A 24,485-nucleotide genomic window follows, 5' to 3' on the forward strand; every position below is an offset into this window, starting at 1 on the left:
TGACTCGAGACGCTTGTGCAGATGTTGTTAACATCTGTGTGCTTTGGGCATCAGACGTTTCATTGTGTCGGGCCCTTTGTCTTGCTGCCATGGTTGAATGAAAGGATGCTGTTAATGTTCCTTAAGACATCTAAAGATTGTAAAAATATTTTTTTTTTAAACTTCATTACAATGAAAACAGTGTCAAGGGACTACATCTTTGCTTTTCTTTTTAGTGGTGTTTACCAGGAAGAATGGCCACAAGGTTAAAGAGCTGCACAACTTGGTGAACCAGCTCCCTGTTGGCCAAGAGCATGCCCTTTGTGGTGTCTGGATTGTGGTTCTGAGACTGTTAAATTCTGTAGTAGTGTATCTGGTTTACAGAACTTCTGTGCTATCAGTTACTCTCTGCTCTTGATTAAAGGGAGGGAGTGAAACCAGTATCATGACAGATAATATTGTCCCTTGAAATGTCTGCTTTCTAGTTGATAAAATACTCATCAATGACTGATAAATACTGTGATGCTCTGCAAAGTGCTATGGAAGATACCTATGCAGTTCAGATGCTAGACAGCTGTGTATCAGGAATGTTGAAAACACCACTGTATTTGTTTGGAGGTGTGGAGATTGGGGTTTTTTTGAGATCCGCATACATCTCTAGATACTTTTGGTTATGGTAGAATGTGAATTACTTTCCCCCAATCACTTGATGTATGGACCCTTATTTAAGACTAAAAGCACCTGAACACCTTGTTAAATTTCAGTAAGTTATATAAGTAGTGTTCGGTTAAGTAATATGGAAAAATAAATTCTTATTCCAAAAGAAGAGGGGAGAAGAATGTCCATGTATCAGTGTAAACTCTCATAAATCCAGTCTGTTGGGTAAAATAAAAGAAATTAAATTACACTGAAAATTTAGTCTCTAAAGTGATTCTTTCTGTTTTGTTTTCCAGTATAAGTACAGAGACTTAACTATACAGGAGACAACCAGTGTTATTACTCAGTACAAGGACCTCAAACCTGTCATGGATTCATATGGTTAGTCTGTGCAATGGGAAAGTTTTTGTATTAAATTGTTGATGGTTTAGATATATTTGATAGGTTTTGTGGGGAAAAAGCAGATGAAAACTAGAAAACATAATTTGAGTTTCTCTTCTTGATTATTAATACTTCCGTAAAAACACAGACAGTTAATTTTCCAGTATATTTTCTAAGGTAAGGTTTTTGTATTACTGAGTCAATGTAACTTGGTAAGAAGTGTTGCATTTTTCACAGCTTAACTTTAACTTGATTGCTTAGTGATGTCATATCAGTTGGTGTCCTGAGATTGCTGGTATCTTACAAAATCAGCTTTGCTGTCATATAAAGATATTTTTAGAGTTCTATTTTGAAAGAACTGTAAAACGATGAACAAATAATTCATTAAATGGAATTGTGGCAGTCCTTAAGACTATGAAGAAAACACTGTCAAACGTATAGAAAATTGGCATGAATGGTTTTGTGTAAATTAACAATGACAGTCAGTGTTTGTTAGCTGTCTTAAAAGCTTTGGGTAAATTTGGGTGCGTTGAATGAAGATGCTATCTAGGGTCAGCTCCAGAGTGAGAGCATTGTTTCATGTATGTAGTGAGCCAGCATAGCTGCCAAGGTCATCCTCCTTCTGATCACCTTTTTTAAACTACCATCTGTGGGATTCCTCTGTGAGCTCATTTATATTACTAATATGTCATCAGATATTTTAATGTCTTCTGCTTTCGAAATTCTAAATCTGGATTGAGAAGTACTAACAAGGGACATGGACAGGTGAAAACTCAATCAGTTTTAACTTGAATAACATGAATAGCTGCAAGCCAGCAGTTGTCAAAGTGACTGGAGAATCAGAAACAAATAGTAAAAGGACTGGGGCTGGAATAGTGTGCAGTACACAAGTTTGTGTGCACGATACTGATCAGAATTCCAGATCACTTTGACCTATAGCAAGAAGCCTCTTTCTAAGCTGTCTGGGAAAGGCTGAGCACAGACCAGTTACAGATAATTGATATTTGGAGCAGTGAAATGAGCAACAAGAAATTGGTTATATTGCTGTTGAGATAGTTTTCAAGTTTATATTAATAATTAAATACAGAGCCCCACATAAGTAATCTAAGACTAGAAACGTTCAGGTGAAATGAGGAAAACTAAAACTTTATTATCAGAAGTTGATTTATTCAGGCAAAAAAAAATGTATTGGATTGAAAGTACAGGAAAACTAAATACAGCAGTTCAGAAAATTGAGGTCAGGGTTTCGGTTCAGTTTGTGAACTAAGATTGAAGCTTTGGCAGCAAGTCAAGTGCTATGCATTTCTGTCTCTTCAGTGTATTATTGTTAGGTTAAATTACCTTCACTGATTATATAATAAATGTTTGTGGCCCAGAGACTGTCAGTATCCTTGCTGAGTTGTTTGTTTAGAGAAAGCGTAAGGAGTTCTTTGTAATCCTAAAATGACAGGTGTTTCCTAAATTAAGTTTGAGTTGAGATTATTTTTGCAGCAATTTGTATGCTTTACAGTTTGTATGGTTCCAACATGTTTTACTTCTCTGAATGAGGAAGCAGTTTTATTTGCAGTGAAGGAAGTTTAACAATAATGACTCATTCATTTCTCAGAAACGCGTTATTTGTAAGAAGTTACATGACTACAGACAATCATTTGCTAGTCTATAATGTGCAAGAGCAGAGCCTTTCAAACTGAGTTTGTATATGTGAAACTTCTGAAAACTTATGCTAACAAATGGGATATAACCTGAGCAGACACTAATGTTGTTTGGTTTAAAACGTTTGTTTTAAAAATACTTTGTTCCCTTTCAGTTTTTAATGATGGTTCATCTAGGGAGTTGATGAGCCTCAGTGGAACCATTCCTGTGCCTTACAGAGGTATGCATTAATTATTGTCATCACCATCATTATTTTCCCAAATTACATGAAAAACTATTTAGATTTGTCGTGATTCAGCTTCACTACTTCAGTGAACACTGTTTTCTCACAATCCTTTACTTGTCCGAAGTATAATGTTTTAAAGAAATTGTTCAGTATTTTTGCTGCAGAATGAAATTTTACTGTTGAGCATTGCTTCTTCAGTCTTGTGCAGCTCTGCAACATCTCTTTTCTTTCAGTACTGCACGTTTTCTGAGCTTCCCAGTTGAATGAGGTTTGCAAACCATTTTTTGCTGCAGTTAGCAATTCAGGTTAGGGTCTAATGTTGCATTCTAGAACAAATGAGATGGTGTATTAGTGGTAAATGATAATTGTAAATCAAGGGCAAATTGTTTTGAAAAATATTGACTTCACGGCCATATTTTGAGCTCTTTATTCGATGTTACTGGTAGAATTAAGCTTCAGCTTCTGACTGTGCAGTTGAAATTACTGGGTTTAGGAGTTCTTTATAAATCTGATACAAGAGGACAGTTGAAGTGTTGGAGTAACTTAAAATCTTTCAAAATATCTTTTCTAGGTAACACGTACAATATCCCAATTTGCTTGTGGCTGCTGGACACCTACCCTTTCAACCCCCCAATTTGTTTTGTTAAGCCCACTAGCTCTATGACAATAAAAACTGGGAAGCATGTTGATGCAAATGGAAAGATATACCTTCCTTATCTGCATGAGTGGAAATATGTAAGTATAGGGAACTTGAAATTCTCAAATTGCTCATTTCTGAATGCCTTTAGATTGTTGTGTTGCCTTTAGCAAAACCCGGGATCCTCTTTATTTGAGATCTTAAACCTTTTTTTTTTTTTTAAACAAAACCAACTGCTTATTATTTGTAATGTCTTAAAGTTCAGGGTTTTGTATTCTGTAGTTCAGCACTTGCATGATAATAGTGGAAAGTGACTGCCTAGATCAGGCTGCAGGTCTTGCACAAGCAAGAGGACCATCTAAGATACACGTGATACAGAATTCATTCAGTTTGAGAGGTAGGTAAAAATAAGTAAGTGGATTGCAGAGCTAAGAAAATTTGGAAATAGGATATTTAATCAGGTGATGCATTCGTTATGCTTGTCCTTATTTTGTCAAAATGAAATCATGCCTGTATTAAATATAGTTATAAACTGAGAAGCCTAGTTTAGCTATATTTGAAGGAGGTTTGTGCCACTCCTTAGTGGGTTAGGATATTTTTTCTTCTGAGTCATTCTGAGCCTAAGCAAAAGCTATATGCTGTGTGAAATCAAAATGTCTGAAAACTTAGCTTTACTTTTTCATGTTGGAGAGTGGATTTAAGTTTTTTTAAAATAATTATAATCCATCATTGCACAGTCGTCTTCAGTCCTTTATTGCCATGTATTACCCAGTGTATTCTGAGTGCAAACACTACTGTAGCTGTACTTTGGTATACTGTTTTGAATACCAACTGGCTAGGTTTGGTATCTGTAAAGGAATCCAGAAAGGAAGTTAAAAATGCATATATACATACACACACACACACACACACACAGAGACACATATTTGTATAAAAATAATTGAACAAACCCCAAACCACACAAATAAAAGGATGGTTTTGAGAGCTGATAGAATGGTAACATTTTGTTGTTATAATTAGTTAAACTGTCTGTCAGCAAAATCAACACCTTGTGATTTGCTTATCCTCACAGCCCCAGTCGGACTTGCTAGAGCTGATTCAGGTCATGATTGTTGTGTTTGGTGAGGAACCTCCAGTCTTTTCTCGGCCTACCGCTTCATCAAGCTACCCACCATACCAGGCAACAGGCCCACCAAATAGTAAGTGGTCATGACTACTAGTTTCTACAAATACTCGTGTTCCAAAGTGATGTTTGCTCTGCAAAGTTTGTCAACAAATTATGTATTCTACTCTAGAATGACCTTTTACATTACTGGTTAATGAAGTCACCTGTGCTGTACTTCCCCTGTTGGAAGAATGTGTGCAGTTTTTTGGCTTTTGGAAGGGAGAGAAAAATCAAGTTTGTATTTAAAACAAGCAAAAAACCAAATAACAAACCAACCAACCCCTCCACAAAGACACCCCCCCCAAGTCCCTGAAAATAACCAGTAACCTGTCAACATTAGCATTGAGATATCATTGAAAAAATTATTCAGATAACTATCTGGTGTTTTGTTGGGGTTTTTTTTATTCTCTTTATACAAGTCCATTTGCTAAGTTTCCTTCAACCATTGATTTCATAAGCAGAATCACACTTCTTGTCTTTCTTATGCCCACACTCCTGGTTTTTGTCTGGGGTTTGTTTGTTTGTTTTTTAATAATTGCTGGCTGAATATAGAAATAAAAACTGCATTGTGATTTTTTCATTGTTCTCTGTTGATGTGGTACTCTGACATGGTAGCCAGTCCCACTTCCTTCCGAAAATTCTCAAGACTTATTAAATCCTTTACTTATTTAAACTTCTGGAGGCATCTTATTTTAATGACTGAGGGTAGGTGGATGGGGGAAAAGAGGAAGTGGGAAACAGAAAATCCTGGAAAATCTTCCAAGATTCTGTCTTGGGTGGAAGAAAATACCAGTAGAGTAGACCTACTCAAGCCAAAGACTGAGGCAGGACGGGAGGGGGAGCAGGTTAGCTGCAGGTCGTTTAGTGATATTTTGACAGTTCTACATGAACCTAATGGTAGAGTAGCTGTATTTAGGGTTATATATTTTTGCTGTATTATTAAGCCTGTGTCTGTTTTGGATTGAAATACGGCTTTTATCACATCATAGTGTTACATCTGAAAAACTGAAGTCTATTCATTACTATTTCCAGCAGAAACTAACAAGGTCTTAGGTTCTTAACATGTGAGCAAAAGGGCAGCAAACAAATGGGACCATTAGGGATAGCTGGCTGAAGGTGTTTGGGACTTTTTAGTTTGTCCAGAACTAGCTTATGTATAAAAGCACTAGATAGAGCACAACAGCGGAATAGAGCTTATGTATAGAGCACAACAGCAGAATGCTGTTGTGATTTTCCAAGACCAGAGGGTGTCAGTACAATTATGGTTTTAGTAGAGACTGTGACCTGTATTGTGCTTCAAGGAAGGACCACCAGTGGAAACTGGCTTGATTACTCTTGTAATTGTACTCAATGCTAACATAGCTGTAGTAATTTTAGTGGAAATGTTTCAAGATTTTCAAATTGTTAATAGCTGCATTGGTTTACTAGTGTAATCAGTTTTTCCTTATTGACAGACATTTAGGTTTGTTTGTTTGTGTTTTAAAGTTCTAGATGCAGTGTTTAAGAAGAAATGAAGCCCAGGTTAAAAAATTGAATCATTTGAAAGTGTTCAAGGATGAAAATAGCTTGGCTGTTAATTGCCTAAAATTACTAGAAATATAGAATAAATGTATTCAAAACATAATTTTTGGAATAGAATAGTCAGATTTCCAAGAAGAAACTTAAAATTGCTAAGGCTGTTGAAGCCTTAGACACATATATGTGCTGATAATTTTTTTTTAAAAGCATGACTTCTCAACAGCAGAAATGACTGGATAAGCACACGATTGGATTGTTAAACAGCTGATCAACTGTTGTGAAGTGTAGCTACTCTGAAGGTACAGAAATTACATGCTCGTTATTTAATGAGTAGAGAACAATGGCTACATTTGAAAGGTTGTTTTGTTTTTTCAGCTATTATATAAAAAATGGAGGCAGCTCTTCAGGAGCGTCATCTTTAATAACATGTTCCGCCCCCCCTCCCCCGAATTCCCTAGCTGCAGATACTCTTTCTTACGTTTCCACATTTTACTTTACAACTGTTTGTTATGCATTTTTAAATTAATATCCGTTTTTATCCATGCAGTGGTCAGTTTAAAATAACGATTAGGGAAAAAAATACACAGTGAAAGGTGTTCTAGCTAGTAGATCTAAGGAATGTGTAAATTACTCAAATTACAGTTCTCATACTCGCCCTCTAATCAAAATACTCTTGAAAATATTTTAACATTCGATAGGTGGAGGTTGAATCTTTGAGCATGCAAAATTTGTCTGCATTTTGTGAAAATGTGCTTTGCTACAGAAGGGAAATTCTAAGTGGTCAATACGTGGAGGCTGGGTCTGCTGCAGTTCAGTCCTTTACATGGCTGGAAACAGCTGCTTGGGCAGTTGGCACAGAGGTAGCAAACAACAAACATCTGTATGTATTCCTTTTGCCAAGCTGCATGACAGCAGCATGGGAAATGTCTGAGAGTGTTGTGAGAAGTGATGGTGTTAGAAGATGCAGGGTACACATTTTTGAGGGGGTTTGGCCATAGCATGATTTCTCTTATTCTTGCTTCATTGTGTTATACTGTATTTACTGTTCAATAGTATTTTGAAAAGTGTCTTACTGCAGATTAATATATATGTGACCTTAATATATTATTAAACTCCTGAAAAGTAAAAATATGCAAAATCATTATTTTATTTAGCTTCCTATGTACCAGGCATTCCAGGTGGAATATCTCCCTATCCAGCAGGAAGCACTCCAAACCCCAGGTAAGAGCTCCTTGAAACCATCATCATTTACATGATACGCAGTTTTGCTGGATAGTATCTAGTAATAGTTTAATTTTGGTTATGGTGTATTTCTTGTGTAACAGTTTCGCTGGATAGTATCTAGTAATACTTTAATTTTGGTTATGGTGTATTTCTTGTGTAATTATTGCATTAGCAGGGTTTTTTTTTTAAGTGAGGACTGAATTCTTGTTAATAGCCAGAAGAAAGTTTGAGAAAGATTTAGCTTTCTTAGTGCTGCTTGCTTCAAATACAATATACTCGGGTGATAATATATCTTGAGAGTTATTACCTAATTCCCAGATGTTGCCTTGTTTCACTCGTGTATCAGATTAGTTTTTGTAAGGTTGATGTGTTAACAAGATGTAGAAAGAAACGTGCCCCTACAGTATGGGTGGTTTATTAGCATTGTTAGTGTTGTTTGGGGTAATCGGCAACTTGAAACATTGAACAAAACAATTGCTGGATTTACACAAACCATGACTCCAGCATAAATATGGATTTAATTCAGAGCACTCCAAGAGAATTTGAAGGGCACAAAATTATTTAAAAGGCTTTTTCTTCATATAAACCAAGACTTTTTCCTTAAGTATATTTTATAATAGTTTGGCATAAGGCTTTTCTGGAATACCTGCAGTTCTGTCTTAGCAAACAGTAAGATGCTGATTACTGCCTCCTAGTGTGTACCTACATTTTTTTTTACATCATAATTAATTCGTCTTGTTATTAATATCCTCATGTCCTGATTTTGTGTTAGGAACATATGAGGGGTTGCTGTAGTATATGACATTTTGATTAAAAAATAAAATACACCCCTGTAAGAATTAGGAAAGTGGGGTGTTATGTTTTTAAGAAGTGAAAAATAGGGTTTGGTAAGTTCTTTCGGCAAGTTATTTCTACCTAAATACATTTATTTAAAGTGATCTTAATTTTTGAACAAAAACGAGTACTAGAAGAACTATTTAAAATACAATATAATTTAGTAATGAACAGAAAAGTCTTAAGAACTCTAACATTTTCAGTTATCTGGAGAGGCACAGGCTATACTTATTTTATATTTCACATTTTTTCTTGGACCATTTGTTTTACTTACAGCCATGGTTAATACTTTGCTGTATGTAGATGTTTGTTAGTCTGTTACTGGTTAAATTGAGTCCTTGTTTCAGTTGATATTAAATGTGTTTTAGAAAGGTAATGTAGCCTGTCAGGTTGTATGTTATCTCACAATTGTTTAGTGAACAGATGAATGCTTTCATTTCCTTCATCCTTCAGAGCAGGGCTGAGAATTTCTGGAGGGGTTTCATCTTGCGGTTGTATTTTGCACAACATTTTTAGGTTTACATAAAGCAGTTCAGCAGTCATTGTGTTAACTATTCTCATATTACAATTATTAAATTGAAATTGCTGCTTGTGAGGTTTTAAGTAGAATAATTTCTTTTAGATACATTTGTGTTTTCATATGGAATGTTATAAATTGCATGGCAAGACTGGGCAATAGCTAGATAGGGTTTCAGATAAAGTGATTTATCTTCTGAAATCATAACAAATATAAATTGTGAAAGATGTTAAAATGAACAGGAAAAGAGAAGTACTGTAACTTGGCTTGCAATTTGAACTTTCTGGTGATATTTTACAAATAGTTGCCTAACATTAGCTTATTTGCCGTTGTCAAAACAGCTACCCAAACTATCCTTTTGCTGGTGGAGTTCCATTTCCAGCAACCACCAGTGTTCCATACTACCCTTCTCAGCCTCCTGTGACTACTGTTGGTGAGTAGCTTTGAAAGGATTTCTCTGAAGTGAAGCATCTCTCTATAACTGATATGTAAAGAAAGAAAATGGAAAAAAGATGTATTGTTCTTAATCTGGCCTTCCAAAGCATTGATCTTCAATTTTAAAAGTTACTTAAAGGAAGAATAAAATGCAATTTATGTCCTTCACCTTATATTTTATTCATTTAGGAACTTGATGAATTCCTGGGTTTGTGCAATGCATTGTGTGTGCTCTATGAAAATTTTGAAGGACACTGCATGTAACTACCTTAAGTATTTTATTCTTACCCTTTAACTGTAGGTGACTTCTGATTGTCTGCATTGCTCTGTTCATGGTCATGGTTTATAAAAATGCTTTTGTCCTCATTTAACCCTCTACTGGACTCATTTTATTTACTCTTTATTTATACTTTCCTTACTCCAGAAGTCATAGCTATCTAAAGCAGAGGTTTCCAGTGCATTTGGAATGAGCTTCATTTTTACTGAGTTTCTTCTCCAGCCTCTTCAATGTTGCTTCTTAATGGTCCCTTCTTGTCACTTCTTTCTGCCCTTCAGCAGCAAGATCTAGAGTATTAACGTGTGTCTTTTCCCAGTCTGCTGCTCTGTGGCCCTTTGCGGGCAAAATACATTAGTTTGGTTTCCACTCAACACCTCAATTTTAGTGTATGTGTGACAGATTGGGAACCAGTGATAAAGGTCTAAGTGATCTAGTTAGGTAGGAAGTTAGTGCAGTAACTTTCCAATTGGATGATAGTCCTTTTGGAGCAGTTCTGGTAAGGACATAGACTCTTTTGTGACCTTGTTCAGAGTGTCTATCGTTTGTAGTCTCTTGCACCATAATCTAAAAATGCATCCACAGGTTCTTCATTCATATGTATTAGGAGTAGCTTAAGGTTTTAGTAATAGCTGTTTTTTCAAATAGTCCTTCAGGATTTTCTTTCTGTTCAACCATCTGCCATTAGTTACCTTTCTGGTGCAGTTACTAGTTTAAAGATTCTGTAAGGTCACTTCTGCAACTGGACTCCACCTGGTAAATGTTAAGGGTTTCAGTGCTCTGTGGGTTTAGTGGCTGTGCCATAAAATTTTCCCCAAGCTGGGCTAATTATAGAAGTGACAGGAAATGCTAAGGGTTCATGCTCTTTAAGAAGATACATAAAATCTAACTGAGCTGTATTAAAATGATCTTTTATATGTTCAAAGACCTCTTCCCTGTCTGTTGGCATTTCTGTGTGAGCTTCCAATGTGTAAGGTGCATTGTGATTTTATTTTTTTGTTCTGCGTCCTACTTTACTGTTAAAGTGAGCCTTGTATAAAATCTCCCAGCATGAGGGATATCAGAAAAAGGGGAAAAAAGCAGAACTGGTGGCTGGTTCTGACTTTGTGTTAGAGAATAATTCTTTATGTAAAGTAAACAGTAACTGAAATTATGCCATTTTTGGAGTGAAACTGGATCTTTTTGTTTTGCTTTGGAACATCTATATTTACAATTGTCTGCCTTAAAGAGTGAATAAACAGTGAATAATTCCTAAACAGTGAATAAACTCTTTGTCCCAGATAGCTTGACTGATCTGGTTTAAGTTTTACTTCTCAGTATGGACGGTATTGTTCTTTTCTCCTTTCCATAAGAAACAGAAGTGATGAATTCCTGGGTTTGTGTGTATGGTGCCATTTGACAACTTATGTTGCTGATTCGGCTAGTTAGTTATCCGAATACTGAAAATTATCTTACTGGCTGGTAACAGGGTGAATTGCTTAAGACAGAACTGTAAATCAGGTTAAATGTTGTGATATTTATATTTTCATAAGGCAATCTTTGCAGCAGTTGATTAATAATTGAATCTCTTTTTTCCAATATCAATTAGGGTTTTTTTGTGTGGTGGTTTTTGGGTTTTTTTAAGTTACACACATTCTGGTGCAATTTGTATGTAAAGAAAGTGCTCACGTTAGTAATTATCAAAATCTGATGCTTTCTTAATTTTAGAAGAATTTGGTGGATTAGTAGCGTGATGTACATCTTCCCATAGTTAGTTTCATGTCATTTGCATAGCTTAATTTTTCCACTTATCTGGCTTGCTGTAGGATTTGTGGTCAGGAGTAGAGTAAAAGGCATAGGGAAGAGAGGTGAATTTGTGCGGTCCTGTTCTGTTAGCAGCAGAAGGATAAAAAAAATCCACTGGATATTTTAAGAATTCTCAGGTGTGCAGTCCTGTCAACAGCAGTGTGCATTTGTTACTATAACAATAACAACAGACACTCCAAGAAGTTAGTTAGTTAGTTTTATAATTATGATGATGCCCTAACAGGAAACTGTTCTTTTTTCCATTCGGATTCTAGTTTCTAAAGGCAGTGTTTAGATTTTTAAGCTTTGTCCTGAATTGTTGCTGATTATCAGGAAGATACTCCCCCATTACCACTGTAACGCTGAAATTTCACTGAATAGCTCTTTTCCTGAACAACTGTAGTAAATTCATTGAATCTTATTTGTAGGTACTCAAAGTTTAGTTATTGAGCACTGTCAATAAGATACTCAAAATTATATTTAGTGCTATTTGTGTTAGTTGAATTTACTCTAAAAAATATAGTTTTAATTTCCTCTAAAAATACACAGTCTTTGAACTATTGTGTTTAAATGGCAAAATTAATGTATGGTTTAAGTTGCTTGTTTGCTTTTGCTTCTTCTGGGGGCCTGTGATTACTAAGAAAGGTGAAGAGGTTGTTTGGATTTCAACTGACCTGAGACACTTTTCTGAACCTTTGGGAAGAAATCCAAAACAAATGCTAATGGTTTTATCTTTAGCTATGTAACAATCATGGGAGCCTTGATGAATGTTTTTTCACTTTGTAATTTTTTTGAGATCTAGGCTCCTAGGAATTACAGCGTATCTTATGCCAAAACAGCTTCCGGGTTTTGATAACTGTCTCAGGATAGAAAGAGACTCTGATATCTTTTGCAAATTTTCTTTTTAGTTACAAAACTTCAAATCTCCTTGTTTCATCCATAAAAGGTGGAAAGCTTAGGCACAAAACCTGATATGATTCTTCCTTTATTAGTAGTTCTCACAACTAAAATTTCACTGGTCTAAAAGGTGTAAGGCACAAACATGAGGAAACTGTGACATTCTGGTTTTTCTTATAGAAAAGTGGTTTAAGTGGTTTGTGATAAATGCAGATACAATTCTGCAGCCAGTAGCCACTTCACATTCTCTAAAGCAATCAGTTTCTTGGTCTGCAGATATACAGCACTTCCTGTGACAGACATCAAAGCTTTACCTTTCTATTTAAAAATGTTATTGACAGGCTCTTGAAATTAGGTAATGTCATTGAAAGGCAAAAGCAATAGTAATATTCAGGCTTAAATGTGAAAGTCTCTGGTGCTTCAAAGGGAGAGGGACTGTTATGTTTTCTAATATTGCTGCATCAAAATATCTATAAACCATGTGCCAGTACAATACAATTGATTAGCATTTCTTTCTTTGCTTTATAGTCTTTTAATAAATGTTAAATTTTAAAGTAAGATTACCTCAACAACAAATGTTCTATATTAATGCTGATTGTTTTACCAGCCTCCTATACCTGCCCGAGGATGGATGATAGATAATAGTTGTAAAAACAACCACACCAAAAGAGTCATTGGCAAGCTTCAAGCTAAGAGTACCTATGGGCAAATGCACTGTCTCAAGCCAGCTGTTACATTAATTGTGGTCAAATTTATTCCCGTAGAGTTTACCAGAATTTAGCGTTTTTTTAAAAGAACTCAGACTAGCAACATTTGTAGACTTCAGGGGAAATGGCCAGTCCAAGTTTAAATTTAAAAAAGATTGTGGATATGGGAATAGTAAAGTGGATGAATGGATTTACTTGCAAACACCTTAATGTGTTTTATCTCACTGTGGTCTCTTCTTCACTGCTTCTGGAAATCAGTATGGAAAATAGTTTATTTTACTTTTATTTTACTGTCTCATATTGCTAAAGTACATAAAGCTTCTGAAAATTATGGCAAAAATAGATACATAAGAGCAGAGATAATTTTCTGCTTGTGGATTTTCTTGTGCAGGACCCAGCAGAGATGGAACTATCAGTGAGGATACCATCCGTGCTTCCCTTATTTCAGCAGTCAGTGATAAACTGAGATGGCGGATGAAGGAAGAAATGGATCGTGCACAGGCTGAACTTAATGCCTTGAAAAGGACAGAAGAAGACCTGAAGAAAGGACACCAGAAACTGGAAGAGATGATAACTCGCCTCGATCAAGAAGTGGTAAGCTAAGATGAAACACTGCTCTGTACCTTGAGCATTTCTAGTAGTGAAGAGAGGCATGTAATTAATTCATTGTTAAACATGACAGAAATATCAAAGCTTCCAGTGTATTGCTTTTGAAATACATATTCTCTTTCCCAGTTGAGGCACATGTCAAAAATAGCAGTGACTGTAAGATGCATTGTCCGGCCTGTGTCTTACAAACATCATTATTCAGTGGTAAAGGAACAGTAGTATTTTTCCCCATTCTCTGTGTGAAAGGTGTCAGTGGTGTGAGATTATTTCATAATTTCTGGATAATAATGTGTAACAGCAGCACTGGAGAACATTTCATTGCCTTAGTGCAGAGATGCTGATTTTAGCCACAGCCTCCTTGTATAACCTACAGGCTTTACCTTTTCCAGACAAGTCTCTCCTACTCTGTATGTTCAGAAATTCCTGCAGTTTTTCCTTAAGGCCTGACATCTGCTTAGTCCATCTGCTCCTTGCATTACTGCTCAGGAGTAAGATTTTGGGGATTGGTGATCAGTGTCTGAAACCAGCTCCCTGCTCAGATAAGATTAAAAAAAAAAAATTAGAAATGATTAATCAGGACTAGAGAGCAGGGGGTACCATTACTACTACCATATAAATCTGAGATGTGCCCACTTTAAATATAGTGTGTAATTCTAGACTTTCCTATCTTGGAAGAAAGGACAGAACAGAACTGCAGATGTTTGGTGCAAAGGCAAGAAGGATGATCCAGCATATCACACATGTAAAACAGGACTAAATAAGCTAGGATTTCAGTCTGGAAAAAAGGCAAAACAGAGAGTGAAATATGAAAATAGTGTGAACGATTGAGAAAAAACACAGTGTTGTACAGTCTCTTCCAGTGTGTTAGCTGTTGGGAGATCAAAAATATTGGGAGGCAAATTCAAAAGTAGCAAAAGGAAATACATCTCATACAGATGCAGTTACACTGTAGTTACCATTAGTGGGTAAAGCCAGCATATTTTGTTTCCTGTCCACACAGTTGTTTGCTTGGTCCACAGTCAGAAAACTTGTAGAGGAAGTTACTCCGAAAGGCATATTTCCAGAGAAAATTCTTTTTTTTGGCTTTTCTTTTATGACTGTTAGCTAATTTGAATGGATGTTTTTCCATGTGTATGGTATATTCAGAATACATAAAAAACCTGTTAGCAAGCCTTTTCTACAGTGACAAATTGCTAGTGGATTGACATTAACTAAAACAGCCTTTTAAAAATGAAAGAATCCAAAATCTGTAGATTGGTAGCTCTTTCTTTTGCAAAATGTCATAATAGAGGTGAGTGGAGAAGGAAAGAATCAACCAGCATGTCTAAAAATCTTTCATCTTGACAGTTCTATCACAAGAAGACGTTCAGCTCTCAAGACCTAAGAAATAAACAAACATCTTAATTGTTTTTAGGCTGAAGTTGACAAGAACATTGAACTTCTCAAGAAGAAGGATGAGGAGCTCAGTTCTGCCTTAGAGAAAATGGAAAATCAATCAGAAAATAATGACATAGATGAAGTTATTATTCCCACGGCACCGCTTTACAAGCAGATCCTGAACTTATATGCAGAGGAAAATGCAATTGAAGATACCATCTTCTATCTTGGGGAAGCATTGAGACGTGGAGTGATAGATCTAGATGTCTTTTTAAAGGTACGTTTTCTTGGATTGTTTTTAAGATGTGCAGTTTAAATGTGTTTAAATACTTTGAACTCTTTGTTCAGCTTATTAATGTTAGTGATTTCTTCACTGAAGAATAAGAACATGAATACTTTTATGTTGATAAACAGCTTTGGAAGATGAATTTCAGAATTCAGATAAAAGGCTAATAGTAAAAGCATTATAGATACAAATTCATTTCTCATTAGACAGGTGCAAATGTCAACATAAGCTTTGCATTTTGTGGGCATACTAGTTCTGGAGAAACCAACTTTAAGAATGATGGGAGTATTCAAACAGCTTTTCACTTGCAGTCTGTGGTTGCCTCTGCTGAGGCAGCCAATGGAGTGTTAGAATCATAGTGGGGGGAAAAAGCCAGCTAGTTTTGTGTCTCTAGTAGAGACCTTCTTAGGTATATTCTTCCCTTTCTTTGCTGTCCTTAATGCTGAAAGTATTCATACGATAAAATGCTTTCTCTTTTCTCATAACCTTCCTTTATTTTGCACTTACTTGTATTGTGATGACTCATGAAATAAAAACAGATCTGTTGTTATTTTGAAAACATTAAACCCACTTTTTAACGTGGAATAAAATTACAGAAAGTGCGTATCTCAGTAATTAATATCACCATTGAGTCTTGAAAGATTAGCATGCAGAAGTGTTAATGATCTTTACTGGGGCCACAGGGTAACAAGAGTTACCAATCCTTCCTTCTTCTAACAGCTGAAGTTCCTCCCAAGTTAACACTTAAGCTTTGCTTTTAACATCCAGTGTACAATGCACTACATAGAGACATCTTATTTACTTCTTATGTAGTTCTGTTTATCTGCTATTAAAAGAACTGTTCTCTGCACCGTGAGAAGTGCATTATTCTGTTTTCATCTCAGAGTACATATTTCTACTCTTCTCTTTGGTAAGATTATGTGCAGAATTAATAATTAAAATCACAAAAAACATACTGTAGCGATTGCATTTGGTAGCCCTCTGCAAGTTAGGCAAGTAAGGCAAGAAAATGCCATTTAGTAGACAAATACATTTATTGTTTCCAAAAAACTTAACATCCTGTTTGGGTCATGGAATGTGTCATACTTCAAAAATTTGTATTGCAATGTAATTAAGATGTTATCAGAACTTCCCCAATAGTCACTTGTTCTTTCTTTCTGCAGCACGTCCGTCTTCTGTCTCGCAAGCAGTTCCAGCTGAGGGCATTAATGCAGAAAGCAAGGAAGACTGCTGGACTCAGTGATCTCTACTAAATTCTCAGGCTTTCCCTGGGAAGATAGATTTCCTTACGAAGCAGCCATTCTCTTGGTATTTCTCTTAATCAGTAGGTGCCCAGAATAAGTTATTACATCATTCAAGTGTAAGATATTTTGAATCAATAATATATTTTCTTTTTGGTAAAGACTAGCTTTTATTAATGCACTTTCTATCTCCTGTAATCTTTGTGCTGGTGGACTTAACGCTGAATAAAACTCGTTGCATATTTTCTTCCTCTACAGAACTGTGTACAATGCGCTTTCTTTACAAACAAGGCCTGGCTTATGCAGCGTCATCTTAACCATACTTTCACCTTACTTCTGAGATTTGGAAGACATTTCAGTGTCCTGAACTGGAAAAATTCAGGTTTCAGTGTAACTAACCATTGTTACAACCAGTTGAATGCGGAAAACTTGAAATCTCAACGCCCTCTTATTTGACCTAGCTGTTGACATCCAAGGATTGTTTGAAGTGAGCTTAGTAACTGTTGTATTGACTTGCCTATTCTACCATCATGTCATGGTCATAGTGGAGTATGCCTTATGGTGCATTAAGCAGCTTTGACATAGGTTGCAATTTTCCACTAGAAGATGCTAGGCGAAAGAAAGGCTGCTACATTTGCTGTTACAGTATCTGCAAGGCAGAAACCACAACACACCAGCATGGCAGAGAAAGCATGGGTTTGGGCTGTTGGCTGGGACAGAGCTTGTAGTGATAAGCCTGGTGGTTAAACACTACACTGACTGCAAAAGGGTATGTTGTACAGAGCATCTCCCATCATGGAGTGCTGTAGGGATTCATGGTGCTGCTCGTCACCTCAGCAGCACGTCACTGTCCTCTGCTTTTGTATGCTGCCACAGCAAAGCTAGCTTGAAAACTGAAGTGCCTTAGTCTCAGTGCAGTAATTGCTGCGGCTCAAAAATGAATGGTTTGCATGTTACCACTGGATCTGAAGAGATTGGAGTTCATATTAAAAAGCTGGGTGAGACCTCATGTAGTAAAAAAAATCCAAGCCCTGTGGATCTCCCAAAAGCTTTGAAAATGGCTCCATACCATGTTTCTGTCACCTGCATAAAATGTGACTTCATAGTCACTATTGCTATGTACTCTTTCCAGGTGCTATTGTTTTGGTCACATGGATACAAGAGAATGCAGTACAGTAGCTACAGCTTTTCCTTTGTTACTGAAGTTGCTTCAGCTTTTTTCTGAAATACTTTGTTCTGAGAAGTATCAGCACCTGCAGTCCATAATGAAAAAAAAACCCAGCAAGTCTCCCCGGGACTTAATCAGGTGATCTGTTCCCATTTTAGCTACATGCTGTGTCCTAATGTTAGAAAAAGCTAAGGCCTTTCCCTCTTCATTGTAATGAAGCATCTATCTTTTAAAATACTACTGACAGAGAAGGTGATTAATTCTTCCTTATCTAACTTACGGTGGGCTTTGAGGAGTAACTCCGGTCACTGTTTCTGTGCCTGCCTGCAATTGCAGAGGAGACACTTTTTTGTGGTGGCAGCAAGTTGACATTCTATAGGTGTAAAGTACTTGATTGGGAGAGATTTCTTCCTACATGCATTTTTGTGTGTACAGGTAAAGAAGACGCTTTAGTTGCATTGTTTCTCCACTCCCCTAACACTGTCAATAGAGCCTGTTTCCTTTGTATTAAGATCGAAATCAAGTTTAAGTTCCAAGTATTTAAATACTTCTGTTACTGTTTTCTTCATTCCTACTTTGACTCCATTAAGAAAGTTCACTGCATAAATATCTGATCTGGAGCCTGCAACAGAGTAGCTGCACGCAAAACATTATTACACAGGTGAGGTTTGAGTTATTGTGACTGAAGAAATAGAATTGTTTGATTTAGATATGTGCATTTTGGAGATAAAACCCCATAAAGAACAAGGAGACAGAGTAACAGTTTGTGGTTTATTTGGTGTTGGACAGTCACTGTCTTGTTGCACACAGAAACCTTAACATTTTTTTTTAAGCATGCTCAGGAGACAGACTTACAACTAGGCTGACGTAGTACACAAAAATAAGATTCCCTAAAAAATTATATGCAAAACTGCCAAAGCAGTGTTAGGAAAATACATTTGGACCTACCAACAGTGAAATATTTAAGCTATTTAGCTGGCAGAGAAGGTTGGTCAATTGGCTTGACAATTCTTTAACTGCAAGAAAATAGTCTTTGGCTTCACACTGTGTAATAATTAGTTACTTACTGTTCTGAAGCAACACTAAGCAACATGAGGAAAAGGCAAGGGCTTTTCTAGGCAGTGGTGCTTTGAATGCTGGATTTCTGTCATACCACATCACTGTACAAGACTGACTAGGTTATCTAGCTCTGGCTAAGAACATGGGTGTCTGTGAACAGGGAAAACCCTAGAATAGTTTCCTAATGCTATCTTCAGGAAACTCATTTGTTCAGATTTCAGCTTTTCATGTGTTCTAGTTGAGATACATACATTGAAAGATTTGACCTACTTGGAAAGTGCAACGTAAGACAAACCACTAAACCCATTAAACTGCAGAGAGTAAACTGCATGGGCAGATTTAAAACTGTAGTTCCTTCTGGATCCCCCAGAGCGTATCTGCACTCTTCCTTAATTTGTCCTCTTCCTCAGGTTTTAGGATCATCTTCACTACATCAGTGATGCCAGTGTTGCCTAGTACACAAGGAACGCTTAGGAAGACATCTTCTTTAATTCCATGCATGCCCTGAAAAGTAAGTAAGGACAGTTAGGCTAGGTTGTGTATGTATGTATTTTATAGAATATCCTATCAATCAGGAAAACTCAAATTTAGTTGAAATTAAACTGGAAAGTGATAACTGTTCTTCAGAATTCCCAAAGTTTAGTTCTCACCAAGACAAGTTATTCCAATGGGGCTGCTCACCTTAACAACTGTAGAGATCGGGTGCACTCTTCTCAAATTCTTCATAATAGTTTCAGCTAGATCTGCCACAGAAAGGCCAATAGCCCATGATGTGTACCCCTTCAGTTTGATGACCTCATAGGCACTGTGGAGACAAAGTTACTCATTAAACAAACAAGTACAACCAACTGCAATATTTGAAGTTTGTAATAAGGGCTTTTGAAGATGTCTTAATCTGAAAAGATCAGAAGCTTGGCTGAGTTGCTGACAGAACTAAAATGAAGACAGCACTGAAGGATTCTGTTTGAATTTTATACTAATCCCTGCAGTTACACTGAAAACTTGGAAGTTGATGAACTTTAGGGAAGTGCTTTAATAGTGAAAAATTTAACTCTGCCAAATCTGCATTACTCCTTAAAATGCTAGTTCAAGTCCTATTACGTCTACCTCTTCAGATTTGTTTTGTGCTTAAAACCAGTATTTATGAATCCAGATACAGATACTGCAGTTCAGAGATGCCACAGCTCATCAGCACTTGTTCTTGTGTTAAAAGAAAACAAGTATTTACCTATCCACCACCTGCTTGTGGACCTCCTTCCAGTGTTCCTTGTCTGCATCAGTTCCCAGGTCTGGATGAAGAGCCTTCAGGGAGACGCCAGCAACATTCACTCCACTCCAGACAGGTACTGAGAGTTGGACATAGATTAATTATCTCACAAGAAAACTTAGTTTTGTTGTCCTTAAATTAACAGTTAACAAAAGATCTAGTTGGATTAATCTGCAACACACATGTCACTATGATTTAGACTTTAAATGTAGAGACCTATGAGGCCAACTGCAGGCTGAGAACCTAGCAGCACATGAACATTGTTACATATGATGTCACAAGGTTTTAATGTACCTTTTTTAAAGCAAAATGCCCAGGCAACATGAACTAAAATGACAATAAATGGCCTTTGTGTTTTGCAGAGGTTTCTCAAAATAAGAATTGGTTCCAAATGAGTCCTGAGTATCAGGAAGCAGACAGTACTGTTCTGGTGCTACTAGAGAAAGTATGGGTTAAGCAAGGATAAAGTTGCACATCCTGCTGTCCTCTAGACTTGCCTCTGCGCTTCAATTCCTATATATAGTTTTGAAGTAATGAAGAGATGCCAGTAAAGACAACTGAGTGACTACCAGTAGGTCCAGTGGAGATCTTTGGGAGTCCCCTGCAGAGACCTTTACCCTCTTGCTGCCTTCTCCCCCCCTCCCTTTTTTTTTTTTTTTTTTTTTTTTTGAGAGTTATGGGAACAACTTAGCCTAGAACTTTTAAGCCTCCTCACATTACAGTTATGACCTTTTCCAAGCAGAGAAACCTGGGTCAAATATAGATCATCTAGGGTTACTCTGTGCAGCAGAAGACTTAAAGCAGGACTTGCATATGTAAGGTGCTGCAGTGCAAAGGTTAGAGCAACATTTTGCTGTAGCTTTTAGAGATGTTTCTTGCAAACAAAGTATCAGAAAAAAAATTATGTGTAATAGCCAGACAGATTTCACCCTTACCACTGGAATCTCCATGCTCTCCAACAATCCATCCATGACAGCTCAGAGGATGGATGCCCAGTCTTTCTCCCATGAGGTGGCGGAAACGGGCAGAGTCCAGATTGCAGCCGCTACCAATAACACGGTGTTTAGGAAAGCCACTGATCTTCCAGGCCACATAGGTCAAAATATCCACTATAAATAGAACAGGGAGGATAACAAAAGCCACTCACAAGCAGTTTGATAACTAGGCTGCTATCTTCCATTCCTCTGTAGGGATTTTATCTGCATGCTAGTTATGCTGAACAAAAAGCAATGCCCTTGGCCAGGCCCTGCAGTGAGCGAATATCATGATTGTTTTCAAGGCAGAATTGAGGGGCTGTTTATGCTATGCATGCTATTATCAGTGCCCCTTACTGTGTCCTGTGCTAACACTTAAAAGCAACTGAAGACCCAAGCAGGAGGGTACTTCATTTCTCAGAGGACCAGCTTGCTGAGGGTAGACAGGGAAGATGATGCTTCTTGCTACATGGCATAAGTATTTTCTAAAAGCTTGGTCATATTAGTATACTAATGCCACCTTACTGAAGAAAACACTCTTCTCTAAGCCAAATCCTCTTATTAAGGCAACACAAGACAAACCTGGGTTTGAGACAATAAGCAGCTTGCAGTCAGGGCTGTATTTAACAACATTGGGAATGATGAATTTGAAAATATTCACATTGCGCTGGACCAAGTTAAGGCGGCTCTCTCCTTCTTGCTGACGGGCACCAGCGGTGACGATGACCAGCTTGGAGTGTGCAGTCACACTGTAATCTGCAGACAAAAGGCTGTGTCAAACACGACCTCTTTCTTCACATGGTTCAATACAGGAGTTTGTGGTTCCTTTTAGTATTGATACCTATCTAAAATTCTCAAGTTTGAGAGTGTGGAAATTCTCTTGATAACTGTTACCCTAGAGTTTGTGTCTACAGAAAGTTAAGCTTTCTTTTAGAAGACCGGCCCATTGGCACAAGTGGCAACCTTAAGGGCACTTCAAAATCTTAACATGCAGAACATGGCAGTGGTATTCCATTACTTCTCAGGCATAGATGGCTATAGGGGTGGCCATCAGGATAGTATCCAGTGCAAGTTGTCAGGTACAAGAGAGGAAGGCCACTCTGCCCTTGTAACCTACTACCTGTGGACACTGTAGCTGCACATTAACTTGGGTATGAGGTGGCTAGCATTTGCCCTAGTCAGTTTTTCACTAAACTTAAAGCTAACAGACATTTGTAGCCAAGAAGCAAGCAGTAATGCATTCAGAGGCTAACTGGCTGTGAAACAGAATTCTCAAAGGTGCAGGAGGAGTACTTAAGAAATTCATCCTTCTGTACTGAGTGGTGAACTCTGGAAGAGGATTCCTAGCTGGACTGGCTTTAAGATATATGAAACAATGTCAGCTGAGTAATACTTGTATAGGAAAAGAAATTAAATGAGCTTTCCTCCTAACAATCAGGATGACAGGCTAAGTGCTGGACTTGGATGACCAGTTTGAGATCTGAAGTAGCTATATCTCCATTTGGAAATAATGAGCACATTGGAGCCAACTACTTGCCTTTGCCAGAGACGATCTTTGGCGTTCTAAGGAAGAGGCTGCCATGCTGGAGATCTAGCATCTCTCCTCTGAGCTTGTCCTCCACAACATCAACAAGAGCAAGTTCATCAGCCAAGTCCTACGAGAGACCAAGATCAAACAGTAAGTTTATTGCCTCTGAACAAAAGTACCCAATTCGTAAACTGTAAAGTTACAATTGCTTTAGAAGCAGTGATCTACTTTAGCAATTTTGTTCATCTGTAACATTTTACTTGTTCCCAGAGTACTTGAGTCTCCTGGGATATCCGCTTTGTTGAGTTAGTTTTGTACTTTTCATACCCACATTTTAGGTGGAATACTTCTACAGTTTAGCAGGGCAGTGACAAAAAGTGATTTCATAAACAACCTATTTTGCAGTTAAGAAAAGCAAGTCTGGGGTTAACGACAGCATTTTCAACATAATGCAGTGCAGAGGACAAGTCATTCAGAATGTCTAGGACAATTTTTTCCAGTCTACACTATAAAGAATTACTCCATTGCACACCTTGCTTCAGACAAAATGACTCATAAATTCTTAATCCTTTTGTACGTTTGGAGTTCTAGAGGACTCCTACTTAGAATAGAGCATGGAAGTCATTCAGAGGTAAACGCAGCTCTTAAGTCAAAATGATACATAAAGCATGTTTGGTCCGATGCTGGGGTAAATTTGGTTTACAAGGTTTGTTCTCTGGCGATTGCTTACTGGCTGCTGCTTCATTTCAGGCTCAAAGGAACGTACAACCAGAAGTTCACCTGGAGTGCTAGCCCAATTAGTCTAACAAGGGAGATTACTTTTTGCCTCTCTTTTAGGCCTCAGTCACAACTGTGCTGCTTCATCCCAAGCTTGATGCTTACCTTCATGAGGATGCTGATAGCACAGGCCATTCCAACCGCCCCCACGCCAACCACACTGATCTTATTGTGGGCATGACTTTGCTCCTGTTTGTGGACATTGTGGATGAGCTGATCCTTGAGAGACATGGTGCACTGCTGAAAGGAAAGCAATAAATGATTTCACAAGCTTTAGAGCTTTTACTAATGCCAGAGAATCAAGCAAAGATGGACTTTGTTCCAGGATAATAAGAAAATTTATTTAAGTCACATGCCTAAATTGTCTGGCACTACTGCAAAATGACTGAAAAACTGAATTATTAATGACAATACACTGTTTAAGCTCACTGTAGCTTTCCCTTTTACAGCCCAAGAACCACTGATTATATAGCTGGGTGGCACTCCAGCCGCATTAGTGGAATGTTCTAAATGACCATCCATATTACATTTAGGTACAGGAAGCCATTTTAGTACTTCTAAGCACAGCGTGGGCTGGCAGTCTGCATTCTCATGCCCTGAAAAATCAGTACTCTGTGCCCTGGAGCCTTTCCTGAGGTGAAGCTGTTCAACACTTAGGCAAGCCCTTCTTAAATTCAGTGTGATCCTCAAAGTCAACATTTATGATTTTGTTTTAAAGCAAAACTGTAGAGTCTCATGTTACAGTCTCTCCCATCTTCAATTATTTTTTAGCGACCAGCTGCACAGCAGCCTGGCGACACGGGTTCTAATCTGACAGCCACACATGTGCTGGAATGGCACAATGGTGAGGGAGTATGAAGTTTTCACACCAGGCTCCCTGCAGGAGACAACACAGTGCTTTCCCGGATGGTGCTGGCAGCAGCACAGCTTCTGCCTTGCCAGGAAGAGCAGGAGGCAGCAGCGGCAGCCTCACAGATAGATGCGAGGAGCACAGACACAACGTGATTCTCAAGGTGGTGTGAGCAGGCAGCAGCTCGTTCAGAGCAGGAAAGGCCAGGCAGCGTTGGCAGCGCAAGTAAGGGCTGGGAGCTTGGGTGAACGGATGGTGACAGAGCGCGGGGCAGGAAGCCAGCAGTGCCCATATTTAGGAAAATCTAACCAAGATGCATCAGGGCGCAGTTGCAAAAGTCTCCTGAAGCATGGCCTAGTACAGTGCATGCTCTCTCCATGTGCCGAGTTCTCCCTTTGCGCTTCAGCGCGCAGGGCTGGCAAGGCAGCACACGCTCCGGCATCTCTCAGTTACACTTAGC

At 37.8% G+C, this 24,485-nt stretch overlaps 2 protein-coding genes across 3 annotated transcripts; one reads left to right on the forward strand and one right to left on the reverse strand.

Moving 5' to 3' along the window:
• The first annotated feature begins 936 nt into the window (after positions 1-936).
• TSG101 (tumor susceptibility 101) lies at positions 937-16,657 on the forward strand. Its single transcript, XM_010018152.1, has 9 exons — positions 937-1,017; positions 2,825-2,890; positions 3,468-3,631; positions 4,606-4,732; positions 7,371-7,437; positions 9,133-9,224; positions 13,281-13,483; positions 14,913-15,152; positions 16,325-16,657. Exons 1-9 carry the CDS (start codon positions 1,005-1,007, stop codon positions 16,412-16,414), a joined length of 1,062 nt encoding a protein of 353 aa, XP_010016454.1. The 5' UTR covers positions 937-1,004; the 3' UTR covers positions 16,415-16,657.
• A 1,670-nt stretch (positions 16,658-18,327) lies between these two features.
• LOC104400324 (L-lactate dehydrogenase A chain) lies at positions 18,328-23,412 on the reverse strand. Of its 2 annotated transcripts, XM_010018153.1 has the most exons (7): positions 23,281-23,412; positions 22,408-22,525; positions 21,453-21,626; positions 20,832-21,005; positions 19,858-19,975; positions 19,311-19,434; positions 18,328-19,133 (listed from the first exon to the last, which is right to left on the reverse strand). In XM_010018153.1, the coding sequence occupies exons 1-7, from the start codon at positions 23,404-23,406 to the stop codon at positions 18,969-18,971; spliced, it is 999 nt and encodes a 332-aa protein (XP_010016455.1). In that variant the 5' UTR covers positions 23,407-23,412; the 3' UTR covers positions 18,328-18,968. The 2 variants fall into 2 exon arrangements, with proteins under 2 accessions (XP_010016455.1, XP_010016456.1); XM_010018154.1 differs by lacking the exon at positions 21,453-21,626 and having other exon boundaries at positions 23,281-23,410.
• Between the last annotated feature and the right edge of the window lie 1,073 nt (positions 23,413-24,485).

The sequence above is a fragment of the Nestor notabilis genome, unplaced genomic scaffold (assembly GCF_000696875.1).
Source record: "Nestor notabilis isolate BGI_N333 unplaced genomic scaffold, ASM69687v1 scaffold10897, whole genome shotgun sequence".
NCBI classification, from domain to species: Eukaryota; Metazoa; Chordata; class Aves; order Psittaciformes; family Psittacidae; genus Nestor; species Nestor notabilis.